The sequence below is a fragment of the Pipra filicauda genome, unplaced genomic scaffold, assembly GCF_003945595.2.
Source record: "Pipra filicauda isolate LSUMZ 115617 unplaced genomic scaffold, ASM394559v2 scaffold240_size1633699_pilon, whole genome shotgun sequence".
In the NCBI taxonomy this organism is placed as follows: Eukaryota; Metazoa; Chordata; class Aves; order Passeriformes; family Pipridae; genus Pipra; species Pipra filicauda.
Window position 1 is genome coordinate 979,830 of NW_024104355.1, and position 20,171 is coordinate 1,000,000.

The 20,171-nt window shown below is 39.9% G+C and overlaps 1 protein-coding gene across 1 annotated transcript in view; it reads right to left on the reverse strand.

The window, feature by feature from the left end:
- The window catches only part of KLHL14 (kelch like family member 14), a 63,404-nt gene that overhangs the window by 42,066 nt on the left and 1,167 nt on the right, over positions 1-20,171 (reverse strand). The window contains exons 2-3 of the mRNA XM_039381799.1: positions 19,763-20,171; positions 4,948-5,069 (exon numbers count right to left, since the gene is read on the reverse strand). The exon at positions 19,763-20,171 is cut by the window's right edge and continues 574 nt beyond it. Coding sequence (XP_039237733.1) covers positions 4,948-5,069; positions 19,763-20,171 — 531 coding nt within the window. The remainder of the gene's footprint in view (positions 1-4,947; positions 5,070-19,762) is intronic.

Below are 20,171 nucleotides of genomic sequence, written 5' to 3' on the forward strand. Positions count from 1 at the left end.
ATCTTATTGAAAAAAAAAGGAATGATATGAAAGAAATATCTGCTGCATCTTCACATGGATGGAAAGTGCCATGAAAGATTTCAGTAATATTTCCAATATCTTACCCTTTTGTGCTTTCAAGAAAAAGGAATTTTGCATTAAAAGGAGGAATAGCTGTATATCTAAAAACTTGTAAGACACGGTTTCTCTTCTAGTCATCACTCCTAATCAGACAGATGGATAAATTGCTATGGAAAAAAATACAAAAAAACCCCACCTAAAACAGTGACTACATCATTTTTATTTATTTCTTGCATTCTGTGTTCACATAGCAAGAAATTTAATTCCAGTTAGATCATTCTCTTGTGATATTTTTTCTTTCATTTAATATATTTTTTAAATGCTTAGAAGCATTATGACAGAAAAGCATGTATTTTTTGCCCTGGTTTATACCCATCATCCTTACCATTACAACAAGACAAAAGCATTAAAGAAAAATTAATCATGTCAAAAGATTTTAGCAAAAAACAAGAGAGACCATGCATAAAGCATCGCTTTGTCTAGTGTGAAGTCACGCTCTGATTAAAAACATATAATGAAAGTGAAAGTAATACATCATTGCCTTAGCAGTAGGGTTTTTGGGAAAGCTATGCAATTCTGAACACAAAAAATCTTTATAGGTTCTGGATTTTGAAACTTGCAATTATTATAGAATAATTCTAACAAACAAAACATTGTTTCACTTCTTTAAAGTTTAATTAATCTTAAACACTGCAGTTAAAACAAACAACCAAAGGAGTTCTAGAATTAAACAAGGACTCCTGGCAGGACCATAGTTAGTAATTAAAACTGAACCAGCAGTGGCTGGTTCTGAGCAGTGAGGCATGAGGTGGTGACACAGAGACCCCCCCACTGCCCCACATCCAGTAAGTAGTTATGAAGTCTGCAAAATATCATGGAATAATGAAACCCCATTAATAGCAGAACTTTTGCTGCTACTAAGGACTGTCAAACACCCATCAGCTCTTCCTTTTCTGTCACTGGGCAGTGGTTGCCTGTTCCTGATATATGATACTGGTGTTTGTGCACATGTAGGGAAGCCTGAAAAGAAACCATGAAGTGAAGATATTTGCTGTACTTTGCCATAGTCTATAAAAGCCTCTACTTTGCTTAGGCACAACTCTGCAGTAAGTGCTTCAAATTAAACAACAACATGCACATTATTGATGTGCATAAATTATATATAATCTCAGATGAGGATTGTGCCCACATCAAGTAAAATTAGGTGGCAAAAGGTGTTTGTAAAATGCCACTTACTTTCTCCTTTTTTTTCCTTTTCTTTATTTTGCCTCTGTTCTTTGTTGTCAACATTGAAAAAATAACTCTGAGAAATACCAGATAGGAAAAATACACAGTAATACTAGACTGTGAAAAATCTACCGATTCCTTGAGCCATAGCATTCTTGCCCATAGATGATGACATTAAAAAATTGGAAATGGGTGCATGCTTCCCCTCCTCTCCTGGGTCTATGAACAAGGCAAGTTGTTTTCCTGATACCTTTAGAATTACTCCCATTAGTACTGATGCATTTGGTGCTTTGGCTAGCCAGGCAGAGAGAGGTGGGCAGGATCCCCTGCCAATAGATCTAGTCTTGTCGTGGAAACAAAATGAGATTGCTACTCTGCTGAGCTGTCATACTTGATAGCTTGTGCTGTTTCACCTGCAACCATCTTCATAGCTCCAACTGTGGTGCCACAGCTTACATGGAGTCAGTAGTTTCTGATGGTTGATCTTCTCCTGTTCCTCATGCATCACACAAGGCAGGACACGGAGCCCTAAGCAACTGAGTATTTGCAACAGCCACTCTCCACACTGAGAAGGAAAAAGGCAGCAGGCCAGCAGTTCCCTCTCAAATGGGTCTGCAGTCCCTGACAAGGAAATTCTGGGGTTCCTCTGAGTGGAAGGTGACAGGAACAGATTCAAGCTCCTCTCGTCCATCCACTCCTCAATGGCCCTGCCCCTGTACACAGGATTAAGTGTTTGCAAGCTTCTTTCCCACCTTCCCTATCCCCAAATGCCACCGGCACAAAGAGCAGAAAATGAGGAATGTAGATTGGCTTGGAGGAAGGGAGAGGGAATTTCTGTGCACTTTTACATTGGATTACTTTTACATTTACTTAAGCTTTTAAGTGCAAGACATGGCATTTTGTTGGTGTGTGGGGGAGCCTACTGGTGGGCAGAAGGTTAAAGAAAAGACTTTTTAAATGTTTGCTGGTAGAGGAGGAAATCAAATACACCTAAGGCGATAATAAAATAGAACACCTTAAAATACCAGACTAAAAGAACTGAGATTTTTCCTATCACAGAACCTCATGAGCAGGAGAGCTTTTCTTCTGTCCCTGTTCAGTAAGGAGCAAGCTCCTCCTTTGTACTGGTGAGCTGAGGGTGAACTGTGGCCTCAGGACTGGCAGCACTGTCTAAACAAGTGAAAAAACCAGAAAAAAATCTCTTCTGCCTTTCCTGCTGATTGTATATCTCTGATAACTGTGCACTGGGAGTAAAGAAAGAAAAAAATTCCCTTCTTCCTAAATTGCAAAAGGTACAAGAAAAATAAAGCTAGAACAGTGTCCCTAATTTCCCACATAAATGTCACAGTACGTGATAGAACAACATGAATGCACTGAACTATCACTATGTTATAATCTTAGTTTGTGGTCTTCCCTAAAACTTCTCAGTCGCAGTTCTTCAAGCCCCTGCACTCCTATGCTGTAGAGTCCTTCACTGTTTTATGGAAAGGACAGAAGTTCTACTTGAACTTGTCTCCCATTCTCTCTTATATTAAGTTAGAAAATGAAGGGGATACTTGAAATTCTTACTTCACCTTTTTTTTTAATAGTTATTGTTACCATTTGGTGAGTAGCAATAATATTTTTTAAGAAATCATGCTTCTTAACATTTTGTCTCTTTCAGTGTGAAAAGACAGGCATTCTCTGTGTTCTTCAAACTGCAGACCAGGCCAAGAGGGCATCCTTTTCTAGAAGGATTTGTAAGAACAGGATTACTCATGTCACAAGAGGGCTGCGTATTTGACAGCCATTGTCTCAGCCAACACTGAGACAGATCCTGGGACCTTCAGGACTTCCAGTGCTGAGCAGCAAGCACTTGAACATGAGCGAGCTAGGACTGTAACAGCTGAATTGATTGTGTCTTAATCACAGCATAAAATGTTACATGCATTAACCATAACGGAAAGAGAATTTTTCTTCACTGTTTCTTAGATGTAACACAGAAAAGGCTACATTCTCTACATAAAATTATTCTGAAACATCTCTTAGCACCACCATAGACAGTGGTGTTATTCAAATACTGGTGACGGACATTAAGCCGGAGCATTCAGGAATCGTGCCTCTGGGTAGTTTCCCACAGTCTTGGAGACAGTATCACAATGTAACTTTTACACAATATAACTAAGAGCTGAGTAAATGTCATTCTTACAAAATCTCACATATCTATATCTAGGTAAGATTCAAAATAAAGCTTTTTACTTTAATTCAGTGGAGAGTTCAGATCTTGAAGCAATAGATCCATTCCTCCCGCCTCTCCTGGTGAGCCACTGGATTAGACACAGCAAATGAAATAAAAACCTGGACACTTCTGCCTTAGGCAGTATCATTGATTTTTCACTGACTTACCATCTTCAGACTTTTCTTAGAAGTAGTGTACAGAGGTGAGCATCATATCTCATTATTCTGAAAAATGTGAAGCATAGTATGTTCCCTAGCACAGACGTTGTAGACTTTTCTAATGTACAGTTCATATAACCTTTTGTTATTGTCATTCTTACACAATACACTCAACTGTTAGTCCAGGTCATCTATATCTAAGCAGTCTTTATGTTGCACCATTTTGCGAAAGGCTCCTAAATCTTCCATGGGGAAAAGTAATTTGCAAGAGCATTATTTCAGTCATCATAGCAGTCTTCTGACTTTTTTCATCCTAACCTGTGGATATATTATTAATGTGGATGTATCCCATTACAGGGCTTTGGATAAGGGAGAAGAACAGAATTCTGTAAAATGTATTTTACTGGAGAAAAAAAAAAGCAGGTTTAGCAGGAAATCCAAGTTTTACCAGTTGTCCAGTTTTAGAAGTATGGCTTTGATTTATGGATCAAAATTGCTCATTTATTATTTTACCTATACTGCTTTGGGCAATTTTGACGGTTAAAATTTAGTTTTATTGACCAATGCAGCCAGTCTAGCCACAAGGGGACTAATGCACACACAGCCTGCTGCACTCAAGAAGCTATGATTTGATTCCATGACCAAGTCAGACTGGGAATCGCAACCAACATAACAATAAGTTCCAAATCTCAATGCTCGAGGCAAAATACTTACTCTAAAACACAATCAACCTTTAAAAGAAGGTGAGAAAGAATTTTGTGATAGCAGCTTCCGTGCACTGTTTATTGTAGCTGATATATTCCACCAATGCTTCTGTCAGCAATGGACGCAGAGTAGTACAGAGGAAACCTTTCTTTAATGATTGTGGACAACAGATAAAGCTGGAAGAAGGAAATGAAAATGCAAAAGAGAATCAAAGGTGTGCTCTAGTACTATGGTTTACCAGGGATCTGACTCTAAGAAAAATGTCTTGAACACTGCCTTTGTTTTTTTTCCTAAACCAGATTTTATTCCTATATACATAAATATTCATGGATTCATGTTGCAGCATGAAAGACAAGTTTACTTAAAAAAACTTACTGGAATGATTTTAAGCCAATGTTAATTTAGGCCTATCCTATTATAAAATTAGCATCTTTTGCAATCTCAATTTATTGCTCCATTGTGAAGCCCCTTGTGATATATAAACAAATCTCTGAAGAGAAACAAATCAATAAAGTGTCTAATTTGATTAACCATGTTTTTAAATTCATCAAGACAACTGTACAAAAATAAACCACTTACTTGTCAGTATTTTCCATGTCTTCTTTTCGTCATCATAATACTGAACCAAATTGCTGGGTAGCCGGTCAGGTCCGGGAGGCAATCCTCCAACCAATAACAGCATTTTCTTATTGGAACGAATTCTTCACCCAAAACAAGAGGAAAGATGAACAACCACATTACTGAGGAGTATTTTTAGTGGCAACAAAATCATAACCATCAAAAGAATGTTCACTGCTTGCAGTTTTCTATTTCATTTTTTTGTGTTTCTTTTCCCAATCATGTCTCAACAATTTCTTGAACCAAGCAGAAAAATGATCAGAAAAGCTGCGTATCTCTCTACTCATGGAATAATAAGCTTCCTTTATGCAATTTGTTAGAGGTTCATTCTAGAACGACCTTTTTCTTATATTATCCCTTTAAATCATCACTCTTTACAGCTGAATACACATGAAATGCTCTGGAGTTGTACTAAGGTTAAGCATTAAAGTTGCATGTCAAAAATCGTATTAGTCAAAATCATTATTATAAGCCATTCTACACTCAAAGAACCTTGAAAAAATTAAGGTTATGCAGAGAGTTTGTGAGCCAACTCTTTAATCACACACTGAACTTCAGATATATAGTTTAGTACAATTAGCAGCACTGGGCTAATGGTTATGGGTTAAATGCTACTTACAAGCACTTTTGTTTGTTTAATTTAGTCCAGACTCTTGCTTTCACTCTCGCCCCCGGCTCCCCCCCTTCTCTTTGCTCTCCCCCTGTGCACCACTGGCTATAGCAACACCAATTGGTAAAAATGAGACTGTGATGTTGTTGTGAGCCTCCCCAGAGTGGAGCCCTGCCAATGCTTGCCACTGATCCAGCGGCATGAACCTGCTCAACTGTGCAAAGTCACTCTAATTCCCTCCCTCTGTTTTTCTACCTTCTCCCCCAGGGGGCAACCACTGAAAGGAGTGACTACCCACCCATCAAGAGCTGGCAATTCGCTGCTATTAACCGTGACCGTGATTCCCAATCTGCCTGGCAGTTCTTAAGAACAGGACTGCAATGTCTCATCTGCAGTAAAAGCGGTTATCTGCACCCTGGCCTCCAATGCTCCACCTGATGAACGTACGATTTCTTTGCAGCATTAAGGGATTTAGCACAATTGTAAGTGAAAACAGGAGGGGAGGCCCAGACCCCCAGATGAGCCCTGATGCTTTAATAGTCACTTCGCATATAATTGAACTTTCATCAGTTATACAAAGCTTGGGTGAGATAACATTGAAATAAAAGTCTAGGCTCAAAATGTTCCTGTTAAGTAGTAAGGTGACGTAGTCTGGAAAACATCCATCGATACAAATGAATGTGCAGGAGGACCATGAATTTGATGGAAAGCACCCTTGTCAAACACCAACACTTTTCCAAACATGAAAACATCCCTGTAGCACTCTGTGTGTCAGTATGCAGCAAACACCTCTGGCCAAGAAAGGCATCAAATGCCACAAATCAAAGCCCCACCACAGCTGCACGCAGTGGGGTGAAAGCAGCACCCAGGAGCTCCAATCTCAGCAGTGCACTTTGGCAGCAGGTACTTTATTCCACAGCTTACCCACATCCATACCTTCACTCCAACCACTACCTAGAATGCGTGTTGGTGACCCACCAATTTATACTTGTAGTAGGATTGCAGCCTCTCTTGAGAAGAATGGGCCAAATGAACTAGGTTGTGCTGTAGATATGCACTGCCCACAAGGAACCTCTCTCAGGAAGGGAGCTGAAGGCCTGATCCACACAGTGCTCCAGAATAAAATCTGTCAAATGGCTATCCAAAAGACAACTACAGACTACAAAGGCATCTGTGACAAGGAAGGTCATCTGGCAGATGGCCCTGTTTGCTTTTAAATGGATTTTGGTGGAGGGATTGACAGTGGATGAAACAAAACCCTCAATGCAGTGGCAGGAGTTACACCATGGGGCAGTGACGGTGTCCCATGTTGTCCTACCCTCTGTTTCTCTCCTGACTTCGGGAGAGCCCTACAGTCCCTCAGTCTTCCTGACAAGTCAGCCTTTGATGCCTGCACTGCACCTGCTATGTACTGTCAAATGATGACTGTTACCTGCCCACCAGACTGTAGCTGTGTAGGATATCAGGCATCGTCTCATGATCACTGTCGGCACAGACTCAACTCAGTGAGACCAAGCTCTGGGGAAAGCTTTCAAAAGCATTGTCAGTGTCTTGAAACATTCAATCTCCCCAGTAAAGTTTTTAATGAGAGAACATTTGATAAAAACTATGCAACATGGGAGTATGATAAACTGTTTTTGGTATGAGTTAGGGATGACTGCACACATAACAAGTGGCAGAGCAAACCAGGGCCATAAGTCAGTTATGCATGGCCATCCCTAACGATAGAGAACAAATTGTTTATTCCAACCCTCCTGTGTTCTATGTTATATCACAATCAACTCCCTGTGTATTGTAAAATTCAGAATGCCCTTGCAAGGTTTACTTGATAAAGGAGTTTATTTTGATTTTCATCTTTCATCTGTAAAACTCCCTTCTAACTCCAAAGCACTGTGAAAATCCAATGAATGGCCAAGGCTCAATAGTTAAGGTGAAGAATGAAATGTCAGATATAACTCTGAGTTTCCAGACTTTGGCAGCTGCAACTATCCTTAACATTACTTTTTCAGCTAAACAGTCTGAGAACCTACTGTTTCTCACTTCTTCTTTTCTGTGTGGCTATATGGGAATATTTAAAAAATATTTAGTTTTTTTACATATTTAAAATGGGAAGTAGCATGAACAGAAGACCTTAATAAAAGTTTGATAAGAACTTAATAGTCAGCAAAGTCTCTACCAAAAGCACAGGGAACTCTCACATGGCAAAGAAGATGCAGGTTCTTTTACTCAAATAACTAGTTCATCTATATCATCTATATTGAGAGCTTTTCCAGTGAATTAAGTAAAGCTAATACAGCGGCTAAAGATATGCATGTTTTATATAGATGTGTTTTCCTTGGAGCCAATTTCTGCTTTTTAAGTTTTGGTGTGAATTCCCACAGTTTAGGTTTTGAAAAGAAATTTTCTTTATGATGTCATATTTATGTTCCATATTGTACTAAGCAGTACTGTTGCAATCTTAAAATACATTCTAAAATATGAAAAAATGTAAATGATCACTGCTTATATGCAGAAGACTTTTCCAAATATTAATAAAAATGTAATTCAGTGAAATTCTACAATGAAGACAGGATTTAAAAATATGTGTAATACATTAGCAATATAAAGTTTCTCCCTTTCTTGTATTATTATGTTTGTTATTCACATAACTCCAGATTACGATGTGAAATGCTCTTCATTATATCTGAAACACTGTTTCTTCATAGTCCTTATTTCACAGTGCAATATACTATTTAGTTACATACTGTAGTTCACAGTGTTCCTGCCAAGGATACTGTGGCCATCTTAAGTTCAACTAACAGTAGTGGATCCTGGCTGAGGAAGACTAAAGTAATATTAACTGTGGACAGGCAGACTGATGTCAAGGCAAAAAAAGCTGAGATAAATTTATCCATATCTTGTTCTCGAAAACACTTCTTATACCTAGACTCCAAAACTCTAGTTCCCACCAATGAACATTCATGTATTGTTATTATTCTGCACACACTTTGCAGTTTCTGTTCTGCTAAGACTTTTAAACACTTAATTCACCTTAATTAAGTTCCTAGGTACCTCATGTGGTGTGAAATTTATTTTGTGTACATACAAGACTGGAAACCAAAGTCTATTTCAAAGTCAAGATTTTCAAACTTTTATGGTTTCCCTCAAACACACAAACCAAGGAATTTGGGTACTCAGATAAGTGGCTTCATTTTCAGAGACATTGAATAGCTATCAGCATAACTAAGTCCTACTCACTTCAAAGGTAGCAGCAGATGCACATCAGCTCTAAACTCAGGTCACTAGTCCATAGTCTAAACTAAACAAAAATATGCATAACAAAAGGCTGAGCCCAAGAGAGTTTATCAACTCACAAGGAATCAGTTGAAAAGATCATGAGACCTCAGTACTCCTGACAACCACTCCTACTCTTTTGCAACCTTGATACCCTTATCTTAATGGAAAACACATGAATGGGAAATACTCTTCTTGTACATTGTTTTTCTTTATTACCATATCCATCAATCTTTTCCTGATGGGTTTTCCTTATCTGGACAATTAGTAGAAGTACATTCTACCAAAGCTGGCAAGAAAACAAGCCCCAACAACAGGTTTGCTCCAGACTCTTCCAGTTTTTAAACAATGCAACAAGGTTTCCCCCACTGCTTTAGGGAATGAAAAAAAAGAATACAACCATGAAATGGCAATCCTGTGGTTCTTAATGCATCCAGTGTACTGTTACACATCAGAAAAAACCTGCATCTTAAGATGTACAGGTGATCATGGTCATCAATGGAAAAGAAAGAAAGAAAAATAACACTATTCAACTATACTTTCCTCTTATCTCAGGGCTATAATAAACCCAAAAGCCTGGATCATTAATTATCTTTTAATATAGGTTATCACTATGGCTTTGAGTATGGATAGAGCCAGGTAGCTCTTCAGAGCAGCGACTTGATAGACTCGATGGCACGCCTCGCTCCTGCTTCAGTGCTGGCCTTAAATGCAGCAGAGCAAAATCAAACTTCAGGTATTTGCCCACTGAACTCAGGCACAAACAAAACCAAACAGAAGACCAGGTCAATGTGTGGTGAATTTTACTTACATCCACAAATCTCACTACATCAAAGGATTTGAGAAACTGAAGTCTGACAGTGATACTGTCAAAACAAGTAGCAAGAATCTCAGAAAAAGTGGCTGTATCAACCTGCAGCAGAAACAACATATTTCAGAGAGGTTTAGATACCAACCTCAATGTAATAAGACAAAGAGATACATACTATCCCAATCAGCATTTCAGTTGCAGACCTTTTGTTTGTTAACCCTAAAGACTTAATTCCATCTTCAGAAATCAGGATGGACCTTAGCAACCCTTTAGATACCCTCAAAAGGTATTTGAAGGGGTGCTGTGTCCAACAAAAATGTAATGGAGAATCTAGTTGCAGCCTGAAAATCTGAACTGACATTCTAGGCATCCATTTGCCTGAAGAAAATGTTTGGCCACATGTGATGCGATCTCCAATAATTACCTTACTCGCTCCTGGATGGACATTTCAGTGCAACAAAAGTGTCATATGAAAACTGCTTATTTCAATGGATTTTGGCTTCCATAGTTGACTGAAAAGATAGTCATGATTAGCAATACATGTTTAATAGAGAGGAAATATAATTAGCCAGGAGTTTTAACTATGAACTTGATGAAAGCCATAAGGTACAATGTAAAATTTATTTTGGACAAAGGAGTTTTGTGAGGTTTTGTTATTACATAAAATGAATTAACGAACATCACAAGCTATAGGTGAATAGGCATCCCGAATCTCTTTCTAACCCTATAGTACTGCCATGGGACAGACCTGAGCTCTCACAGTCTGCAAGTCCTGAAAGACCAAGTCCTGCAGATCAGTCTCCTGATGGAACTCTGACCCACCAGGAATATCTTTCTCCTTACGGATAAAGTACAGACCTAAAAGGATATACTGAATTTGTCAAAACCTAAATCATGATAAAGTCTCTTGCAAATTATGACCAATAAATTATTTAGTTCTTCAGTTCAAAGAATGTTCAAAAATGTGCTGAATGTATGAAAGTTGCTTTATGAATGGATTTTTGTGACGGTTCTAAGCCGCACCTACTGCCCAAGGCACACTTAAAAGAACGCAAAAGAAATTTCTGGCAACACTAAAAACCTGGAAATCATTCTTATAATGAATATTTTGGGTTTTGTATTTTCATTCTCAGTGTGGGCATGCTTAGCAGAAGGCCCCAAGTGCAAGTTTTCATTGCAGCAGAGCTCATGGTAACGTTCACTGAAGATGATGCAATGCCCAGGAGACGCTTTCCTGCTCATTTAATACGTGTCGCTGACCACTGACAGAATGAAGTTTAGTAACATAAATACTAAGTTGAGAATGATCTGCTGAGACACTGATTGATGGGTTAGTCCTCTGAATCTACTACGACTTTAATTTTTCCAGTACTTTAAAAAAAAGGGAAAAAAAGCATTGAAAAAAAAATTACATCACTCTTTGCTTTAACAACAATCATTCCTTTTCCTCCTAAAATGCAGAAGTCTGAGGGTAAGTGAATCTTTTGTCTGACAGGTCCCACTTAACTGTTACAAAGTCACCTTACAAGTCGAAGTTCCTTTATTTCTAAAGTTGCCAGACATTTTTCCATCCCCTGTATTAAAATAAGTAGAATCTGTTTGGAGTTCTGAATACCCGATTTTTCTTTACGAATCCAATCCCACTACTGTTAGGAGTTTAGGACAGTCTTTAAGTAAACCTTCAAAAGCTAGCTTCCAGCTTTTAGCTGGAAGAGTTTTGAAAGACAATGTCCCTTCCTTTTGGGATAAAAGCCTCTGACATGAGAGGTAGCTTCAGGGTGGGCAACTATCCTGGAAAAGTGACATCTACCAGCAGTGCTCCTTTGGGAAGAACACAGAGGAATGTCCTTCTTGTCTTTGTCTCCCTGTATTACCAGCCTATCCTTCATGTTGACAGGTGACTGGTACCGTTCCCCAGAAAGATTCTCAGTAACTTTCCCATACGGAGTCCTTCCAAGGTTGCTGTATTCATACACAATACTGTTGTTCATTAAAGCTTGAGACTGGCTTTAACAGACATGTTGCCTATGTAAGATCATGGATAGTACTTCTATAGTGAGAATATCTACATAAATAGATCATTTGAACACAAGCTGTTGAAATGTGACTGCTAAAGATATCCTTACTAGACACACAGTGAGTATCTGGAGCATTGTAAGGGATGTGAATCAAATGAATTGTACTAGGAAAGGAATCAAATGGATTGTACTAGGAGAGGAAAATGGTAAATGAGACACAAAACCTCCCGTGTCATGAATCTTATTGGTAAAACTATGCAAACAATGATTTTCCATACTGATGGAAATTCTAAAAAACCTTTACGTAATTCCTTTTATCCAGATTACTTAAAAAAAAAAAAAAAGTGAAAGCTAAATGTTTCATGTTTTTATAAATTGCTTTCTCTTCCCCACCTCATCTTGTTTGGCCTTATTTTGGGTTTGGTTGGTTGGCTGATTTGGTTTTTTGGTTTGTTTTTTTTCAGATAGAGATTATAAAATGGAAATGCTTTATAGAACACCGCAAAGTGGTCAAATCCTCTCTTTTTTTTGCTAGGAAATTTCAATCGACTCTTGTTTTTGATTTTCAGACTGTGAAAAGTCAAGAAAGCCCTTTTTGTTTGATTCTATATCAGATATCCATGTCAACAGGAGGTCTCTGCATCAGAGGCTGTGTTCTCCCCAGCTGAGGCTCCTCTTCCTTAGGAGGCCAATGAGAAGAAACACATCTTGCTGCTGGCTCACCCAAGGTATGACTGTTTACCTTTTCCACTGCCCTTTTTTTTTTTTTCCTGAAAGGACGCAGCATTTGAGGAATGCAGGAAGAACCAACTGCGGCACAAACTTCTATTTACTTCCAGCTTCACTGCAAACCGTCTGCTTCCATTGAACTTGGCAGCTGATATTTGCTCAGTTTATTGTCTGCTTTCCAAGAATACAGCAAGTGTTGCCTACTAAGTACTAGGCATGACAGTCTTTAAAGAAAATTTCAGGGAGGCAACAAATATGAAAAAATTATGCCAGGAAGTATCTAGTAATAGTTTTCAACTTCCCATATTCTTCACATTCTTTAAATAGTCCTTTGGTAAGCCTGTAATACAGACAGAACCTGTTTCAACAAAACCAGAGAGATGTTTAGAGAGCAGAGAACCTCAAAACCTTCTTTCAGGATTCCTATTAACTTCACTGCTCAATGTTTTCAGGCCATGCTGAGCAAAGGATAATAACAAACCTTGCTCTGATTTAGAAAACTGCTTGTATTTTTAAAACACAGGAGTTGTTTGAAAAGATAAAACAGTGTTTTTACAGATTAAACATGGGTTTACCAGAACCAAAGCTTTTTTCCTGGTAAACTATTTTCTGTTGATTTTGTGTTCTGCGTTTGCTCTCCTCACTCCCCTTACCCTCAAGGCTCACTGTTCTTTCTCTTCAAGTACAAATCCAAACAATTACACCATTACAGCTCTGTTCCATTTACTGCTCAGCAGTTACAGACTCAGAACCTCCATATTCTTCTGCCATAAAGAAAAAACTATAGTGACCCCAGGCCACAACATGCCATCTAAGACTCTCTCCTTTCTATCTCCTCTCTCCACATGAGGGGGATGCACATCAGGCAAAGAGCAAACAGAAAAGTCTCAGATCCGTAGCCAAGACAGGTGTGCGTGATGCTCACCATGATCCTACAGTGCTCCATTTGTAAAAGGTACACTCTATAAATCACTCCCAGGAGGACTTTGACTAAGATGGAACCTCCTTATCTAGGAGGCCCTGCACTACCGTGACCTATGTACTTTCTGACAGAACAGTCATGGATTGTGTTGCCAAAGGATGGGCAAGAACAGCAGAGGACCTCATGGGGGACAGCTCTGCTTTTAAGGACCTGCATGATTTGTAAATCTGCTTCATAGACTGTTGCAGGTGGTGGAAAAGTGCATTTTTGCTAAAGCACAGCATTTGAGGAACAAGTTCTCATTTTTGTAGGTACTTTGTCATTAGTTTGAGTGGCTTAGTAAGACTTTTTTTTAACTTAGTTTAATTTTCCCTCTAGAACAAGATGTTTTAAAATCCAGTGAAAGATTTCCCCTTGGAAAAAGAGTTTGGAGACGCAGATGCTTGAAGCTGCTTCAGGTGCTAAAAGGGGCAGGGTGACACAAAGGCAAGGAGCAGCACAGTCCAACAAACTGCAGCAGCCTCTGGAGATCCAAGCTGAGAGGCATGGAGCAGTGGGCATTTGAGGTGTGTGTAAGGTTGGGAGCCTGGTGGAAGGGGCCCTCAGGAGTTAGGGGTCATGGTAACAGCAGATGCAAGAGAAGGGACAGGTGGAGGTGAAGGTCCCGTAAGTTGGATCTGGGGACGAGTCCTATCACCTCAGGACATAAATCAGGAAGGACTGCCAGTTCACAAAGGACACTATCCCAAGTAGGACCTCTGACCGGGAAACTGGCTGGCAGGGCAAGTACCTGCACAGGGTACTTGGCAACCCTTCTTCACCTACAGTTGTCGGAAAGATGGTTGCCCACAAGAAAGGCCATTAAATGCTCTTCATAAATTATATTTCTCCTAACAAGTACTATAACTGAGCCAAGAAACTGGCTATTACCTATGCCACTGCAGCTCCCAAAGATTTTACCAGCCAGGACATACATGTCTTTAAGAAGGCTCCTAAGGACTGTCCTGACCTACAGCAGTCCTTTTAGACAATGATGCTGCCTCTGTCCATAACATGAGCTCCACGATTTCTTCCCTCTTGGACACTTCATATCTCTCCACTTATACTTCAGGATGAGCCTGTCTCCAAAGGCAAATGAATGTACATAAGGTGACACTAACTAAACTGACTCCAGGTCTCTGGTTCACTTCCCCATAGCCTCTAATATATCAGTCTCCCTTTTGCAGCTCAGCTGAGGGAGTCCTGGCACGCATACAATTTCCTGATATTAATTTGGGTACATAAAACCTGATCCAAAGTCACTAAAATAAACCAGAGCCTCACATTCACTTCATCCATACCACAATGCAAAAGTTAAGAATTCACATACATATTTTTTATCAGGATGTTAGTTTAGGATCTGAAATATTTCTCACTTGCAATTAATCATGAGTAAGAATATTAGTTAAAAATCCAAATATTGGTGTTATGATCACAAAGGGACAGGTAGATGGTTGTTATCAGAACACACAGCAATGTCTTTCAGTGAAAAAACACTCAAATTTTGTTACAACCACCAATCATGTCCTACCAAGACTCTACAAAAATCTCAGTAGAAAAAGCAGCCAAACTGAACTACAGTCTGTGAGATTTGCAGACAAACAGTGTATTCAAGAAGGAGATTATTTAATTGTCAAGGGATATAACCAGTTTCTTCAAATTTTTCATCTCCTCTGTGGTAAGTAAAACAGACTTGGTATATATGCCTTCCACATAGATGCTATTGTGTCATGCTGTTCAGCACTTTACACATTCCTTCTTCATCAACAGTTACCACCTTCCTACTGAATGAAAACTTGTCATATCATCTTCATCACCTGTCACTGTTTAATTTGCTATCACTTTCACTAATATTGCCTAACACCAAACAGTCTGGATGACACCCTCTTCCCACTGAAAATAAAGAAAAAACCCCAAACAAACCACCTTTACAATTAGCTTTAGCAGGACCAGAATTTGCACTTCTAATCTCCCCAAGGTCTAGTAGTCCAGGGAAGAAAAGTATAGAAAAGCAGCTGGGTCTGTACATGCTGGGACTTTGCTGAACCCATAAAACAGCACGGTCAGGCTTAGCCTTCTTATCTCTTTGTCTCTTTATTTCCCCCCTTTCTCTTGTACTCTTCAATTCTGTATTTTCTGCCTATGACTTTTCCCATCTCATGTCAGTTGGTTGATCCCTATCCATTTTTCCTCCCCCACATCTGAAATAGCTTTTTCAGAGACTCGAATACTCAGCTGTTACTGATAACAGATGCTGTTTTTGCCAAGAATTGGGTTTTTACCTTTTGTTTCATTCTGTATCTTCTTTTTATCTGCCATGGTCTTTTTTGTTTTGCTAGTTTCCTTTCCTATCCTATTCTCTGATTTTTCTCCCTTCAAAACTATTCTTCTCTCCCCTCTTCCCTCATCTGTATTTTCTTGCTTCCGCTACTTACGTCCCATTTCTCCTCTGGAGTATTTAACAACTCCTTTATTTTTCTGCGTTTTTCCCTCTCTCCCATTTTTACTTTTCTCACTCCCCTCTGCCTTCAAGTACCTGATGCAGTTGTACAGACATCTAACTGCTGCTCTGCCTGCAAATCCTGAGAGGAGTGGACCAGCCCAAACGCCCACTGATGTGGAGAGGGGCTGCGTGTGTCCTGCAGCCGACAAACAACTCCCGGGACATCAAGGGCTGCCTCTTCCCACCCAGACTACCTTCTCACGCCTCTCTGGAACAGAGGGCATTATAAATGGTTACAGGCAAGTGAAACCATTAAAATCATGGCAATGATCTATAAAAAGGCTACAATATTTAGGTAAAACATTTAATAATAAGCCTCACAATTTAAATATTTTTTTTCTATTATGCTCCATTGTCTGTCTAAAGCTACACTGTGCATTAGCACAAGCAAAATTGAAGTTAAAAACTAGGTATTTCACTGCAGTGATGTGTTTTGAACCATTTTCATTGTTGCAAGTAAACATGGAAGCAGTAATAATTCTCAGTAGCTCACTCATCTTTAAAAGTGAATTTCTTTCCAGCAACATGGTAATGCTCTAACCCAAAACTTTTTAAAAATTGAAAATACATACAATGTATTATATAAAACATATTGCATTACACAATAAAGCATAGAGACATTTTAATCGACTCAATACTCTGGTGAAGTCCGCAGAGTCAAATAAATAACTAGGAAGATGAACATTCCTCTATCTAAATGCATTTTCTTCCCAGAATTACAGAAAACATGACACAGCACAAAGCTACTTGTGCCTTTCAGGGACAGACAAACATCATTTAGGCCTAATGTTCAGGGTCACGCGCCCCACTCCAAGTCGAAATCAATTATGATTTTTCCTAGTGACATCAAAACTGAGTATGCCTCAAGAGGCTTTAACAGCAGCTTGTATGCTGAGGCCCTACTGAGGTGAGGATCTCTGAGTCAACAGAATTACTAACTTTGCTTAGAGTTGAGCACCTAATTAAACATCAACTCAAAGCCAAAACACCCACCCCCTGTGGTTAAGTCCTAAACCTCAGGGTGCGCAGCAAAGTTGAAAAGTCAGGAATGTAATTTCTCAACTTTTTAAACGATGATCATTTAGTTGCAGTACGTTGAAAATTAATCTTACAAAAATACACGAGGCTGTTCAAGCATTACCTTCTCTTAAGAAATTTCATGAAAAAACCCCTGCTCTCCCTACAGGTAAACTGCTTTTCACTGCAGCACGAGAGACATTCCAGGTACCTATGTAGCCCCAGCATCACTTGCGCTACAGGATCTGCATTTGTGGCACAAACTTTATAAATAACTCTGCTCGCAGTGTACAGACGGGTTCTTATGAGCCAAAATCACTTTCCTCCAGCCCTGACCACAGGACTAGCTTTACAGTTACATTTCGGAGGAGAATCCCTGCATTTTGAGCTTCCCATTACATTAATTTTCTTTAAGAAATATGAGTAACCCCGATACCAAAGTACTCCAAAATGTGCATATGGATATGTATGTAACATATGTCTAAATGCTTTTTTTTTTTTTAAGTAGTATGTTACAAAAAAAATGTTGTTTTTAATTCTAATACTGAGTGCAATTCTCATTTCTTCAACACACATGAAGCAGGTGGCTTTGGCACTGGGCTACTTCTATTTCTCACCAACCCACACTGTACTGTGCAGTAGGTATTACACTGCACAAGAGAAGCAGTTAATCTCTCTCTAAAGACACGTGTATCCTTTGTGAATGACCTTTCATTAAATTCCAAATTACCAAAGTCACCATTACTCACAGAAAAAAGTAATCAAAGTTTTAAAGTCCTTTTCTGTGCAATAATTTTTATGTACCTGCGCACGTACTTCACTGTTAGTTACTTTTAAGATTTCCTTCTGCAAATCAGTAACTTAAGGAACTCTGCAGATTTTCTTCCTTAAAATAAAATTCTACTGAATGGATGTCAACTTGTTAAAATTGATGCTTTAGAGAAACTACAAGTAACAGAAAGGACAAGTCTGGAAATCTCCATAGTCTTGAGTATGTTGCATTTCTTCACTCATGTTTAAGAAGGCATTTAGGTACATTTAGGCAGCCTGACAAAATCTTAAAGTGATTAAGATTCAAAGATGGGCCTTCGTGACCTTTATGAATTTCCAGGAATATCATCCAAGACCAAAAATGAAAATATAAAAACTGCATTCTGTATTACAAAGAATTTCAACATCTCCAACATTTTAACATTTGGAGTAAGTTCTGATGCCTGCTTAGAAATAAATCTGAATAGTTTTACTCCTGCTTCACTGCCACTAAAGAACCCAATCACGAAAAGCTAGTTACAATGCTATTATTAGACACACGTTAAAGTTGAGAAGGTGACAGTACGTTTTCACCCACTGGTTAAGGGTCTCTGAAATACCACTGTCTGCACAGATGTGCAGACCTATTACAAATAAAAAAAATGTAGTATTTGTGGTATTTGGAGTCTCCCATAAGTCATTAAGTAAGTGCAACTTAGAATCTAATCTAGGACTACTTAGAGTGCAATCCCTTTGTGTACGCTCCCTCTTACAGGGAAAGCCAGCTCCCAGCAACAGGAGTATCAGATTCTTGCAGCATCCATGACACTTGTAAGCATTCAGTGGTCAGAACACCACTACATATCCTTCAAATGACATGGACCACTGAAGCTGGAAAGGTATCTTCACTGAACCAAGCCGGCTGGTATCTCAGCAATCCACCAGGACACGAGCACCAGCTTGCCCCCAGCGGAGTGCAGAATCTCGGCCGAGGAGTTGGTGGGTTTTTTTTCATTTTTGAAAGTCAACAGTTTTGAGTATTGAAATGCAAAGGGTAGGCACCAACGTACAATAGCGGCATCGCAAAAATACTTTACACTGCAACATGCTTGTAGTTGTTTTTTTACTGCAGGATTTCAGAGAGACAATCCATTAGACAACAAGGTGATAAGCATGACAGAACACTAACACAGTGAGCTAGCCAGAGATAATAAAAGAAGGCACAGCATTTCCAAAGTTAAATTGTCAGGGTACCCATTACATGAAATATAAAGAATACTCCATTAATGCTAATAGACTGTACTACCTAAAATATTTAATAATGTACTAGGTTTTTTTCTTGCTGCTAAGTCATTAGTAATATGCACCTGTTAGTTAAAAAGCTGAATAATGCAAAGCGTGTTTTGACTTCTTGTGCTACCATACCACTCTGTAATACCAACACTGGAAGATGGTATTATCTTTCCATTTTTGAATGAAATAAATATAAACGTATTTTAAAAGGAGAAAAATAAATTTTGGGTATATCTACTGCTTGTTAAACTACATACTGTGCTTTCAGTTCCTGACACCCACCTCATATTGTCGATCTTTGATATCATGATTCATTACCTTATAAATGAAAATAACCGACATGTCATAGGTGTAAGGACTAATAAGTCACAAGTCACAACAGGGACATCACCCCTCCACCAGCAATACCAAGGTGCACACGGATAATGTAGTTATTTGTGAAAATAATTAGATTTAGGACTTGGCTATTACAGCTTAAAACGCCCCGAAGACGCAACTCCTTGTTAAGGAGTAACATTGTGGGAGGAAAAAAAGTTAATAAATGTGGCCTATAATAAACAATTACAACAGGTTCCCAAAGAGCGGGCGGCCGGAGGTCCGAGGGGAGGGGACGAAAAGTTTGTCGGTGCAGGGGGCGGGCGGCTCGGCCCCGCCACCGCCCCCCTCCAGCCGCTCCGGCCACCGCGCCGCCCCCGGCCCGGCCCCCGCGGGGTCCCTGCGCGGCGGGACCCCCAGCTCCGCACCTCCCGTGGGCAGGAGCCGCCGAGGGCGCATCCGTGAGGGCTGTCCCCCCTCCCCACCGCCCCCTCACCTGCTGGCCAGGCTCTGCCGGCAGTGCTGCCTGAAGGGCATCAGGTGGTAATTCATGGCGTCCAGCAGCAGCTTCTGGCAGACGGGGTCGGTGCGCATGAAATCCACCGACTGGACCCGCTCCACCAGCTCCGGCGCCGGGATGAGGGCGAAGCGGAGGCGCTTCATCAGGTCCGGGGCGTACTGCATGCGGGTCTCCCGGTCGTGCTCCAGCCAGAGCACGGACATCTGGAAGAGCGCCAGTTCCGACTCGACGGGGGGGGGCAACGAGTCGAGGAGGGCGCGCATCTCCTCGAAGTTGAGCAGCAGCACGTCCTCCACCAGGTACTTGTTGGCCAGCTTCTTGGTCTCCTCCAGGCCGTGCAGGGCGGCGATCTTGCACACCTGCTTGTAGTTCTGCACCGAGATCT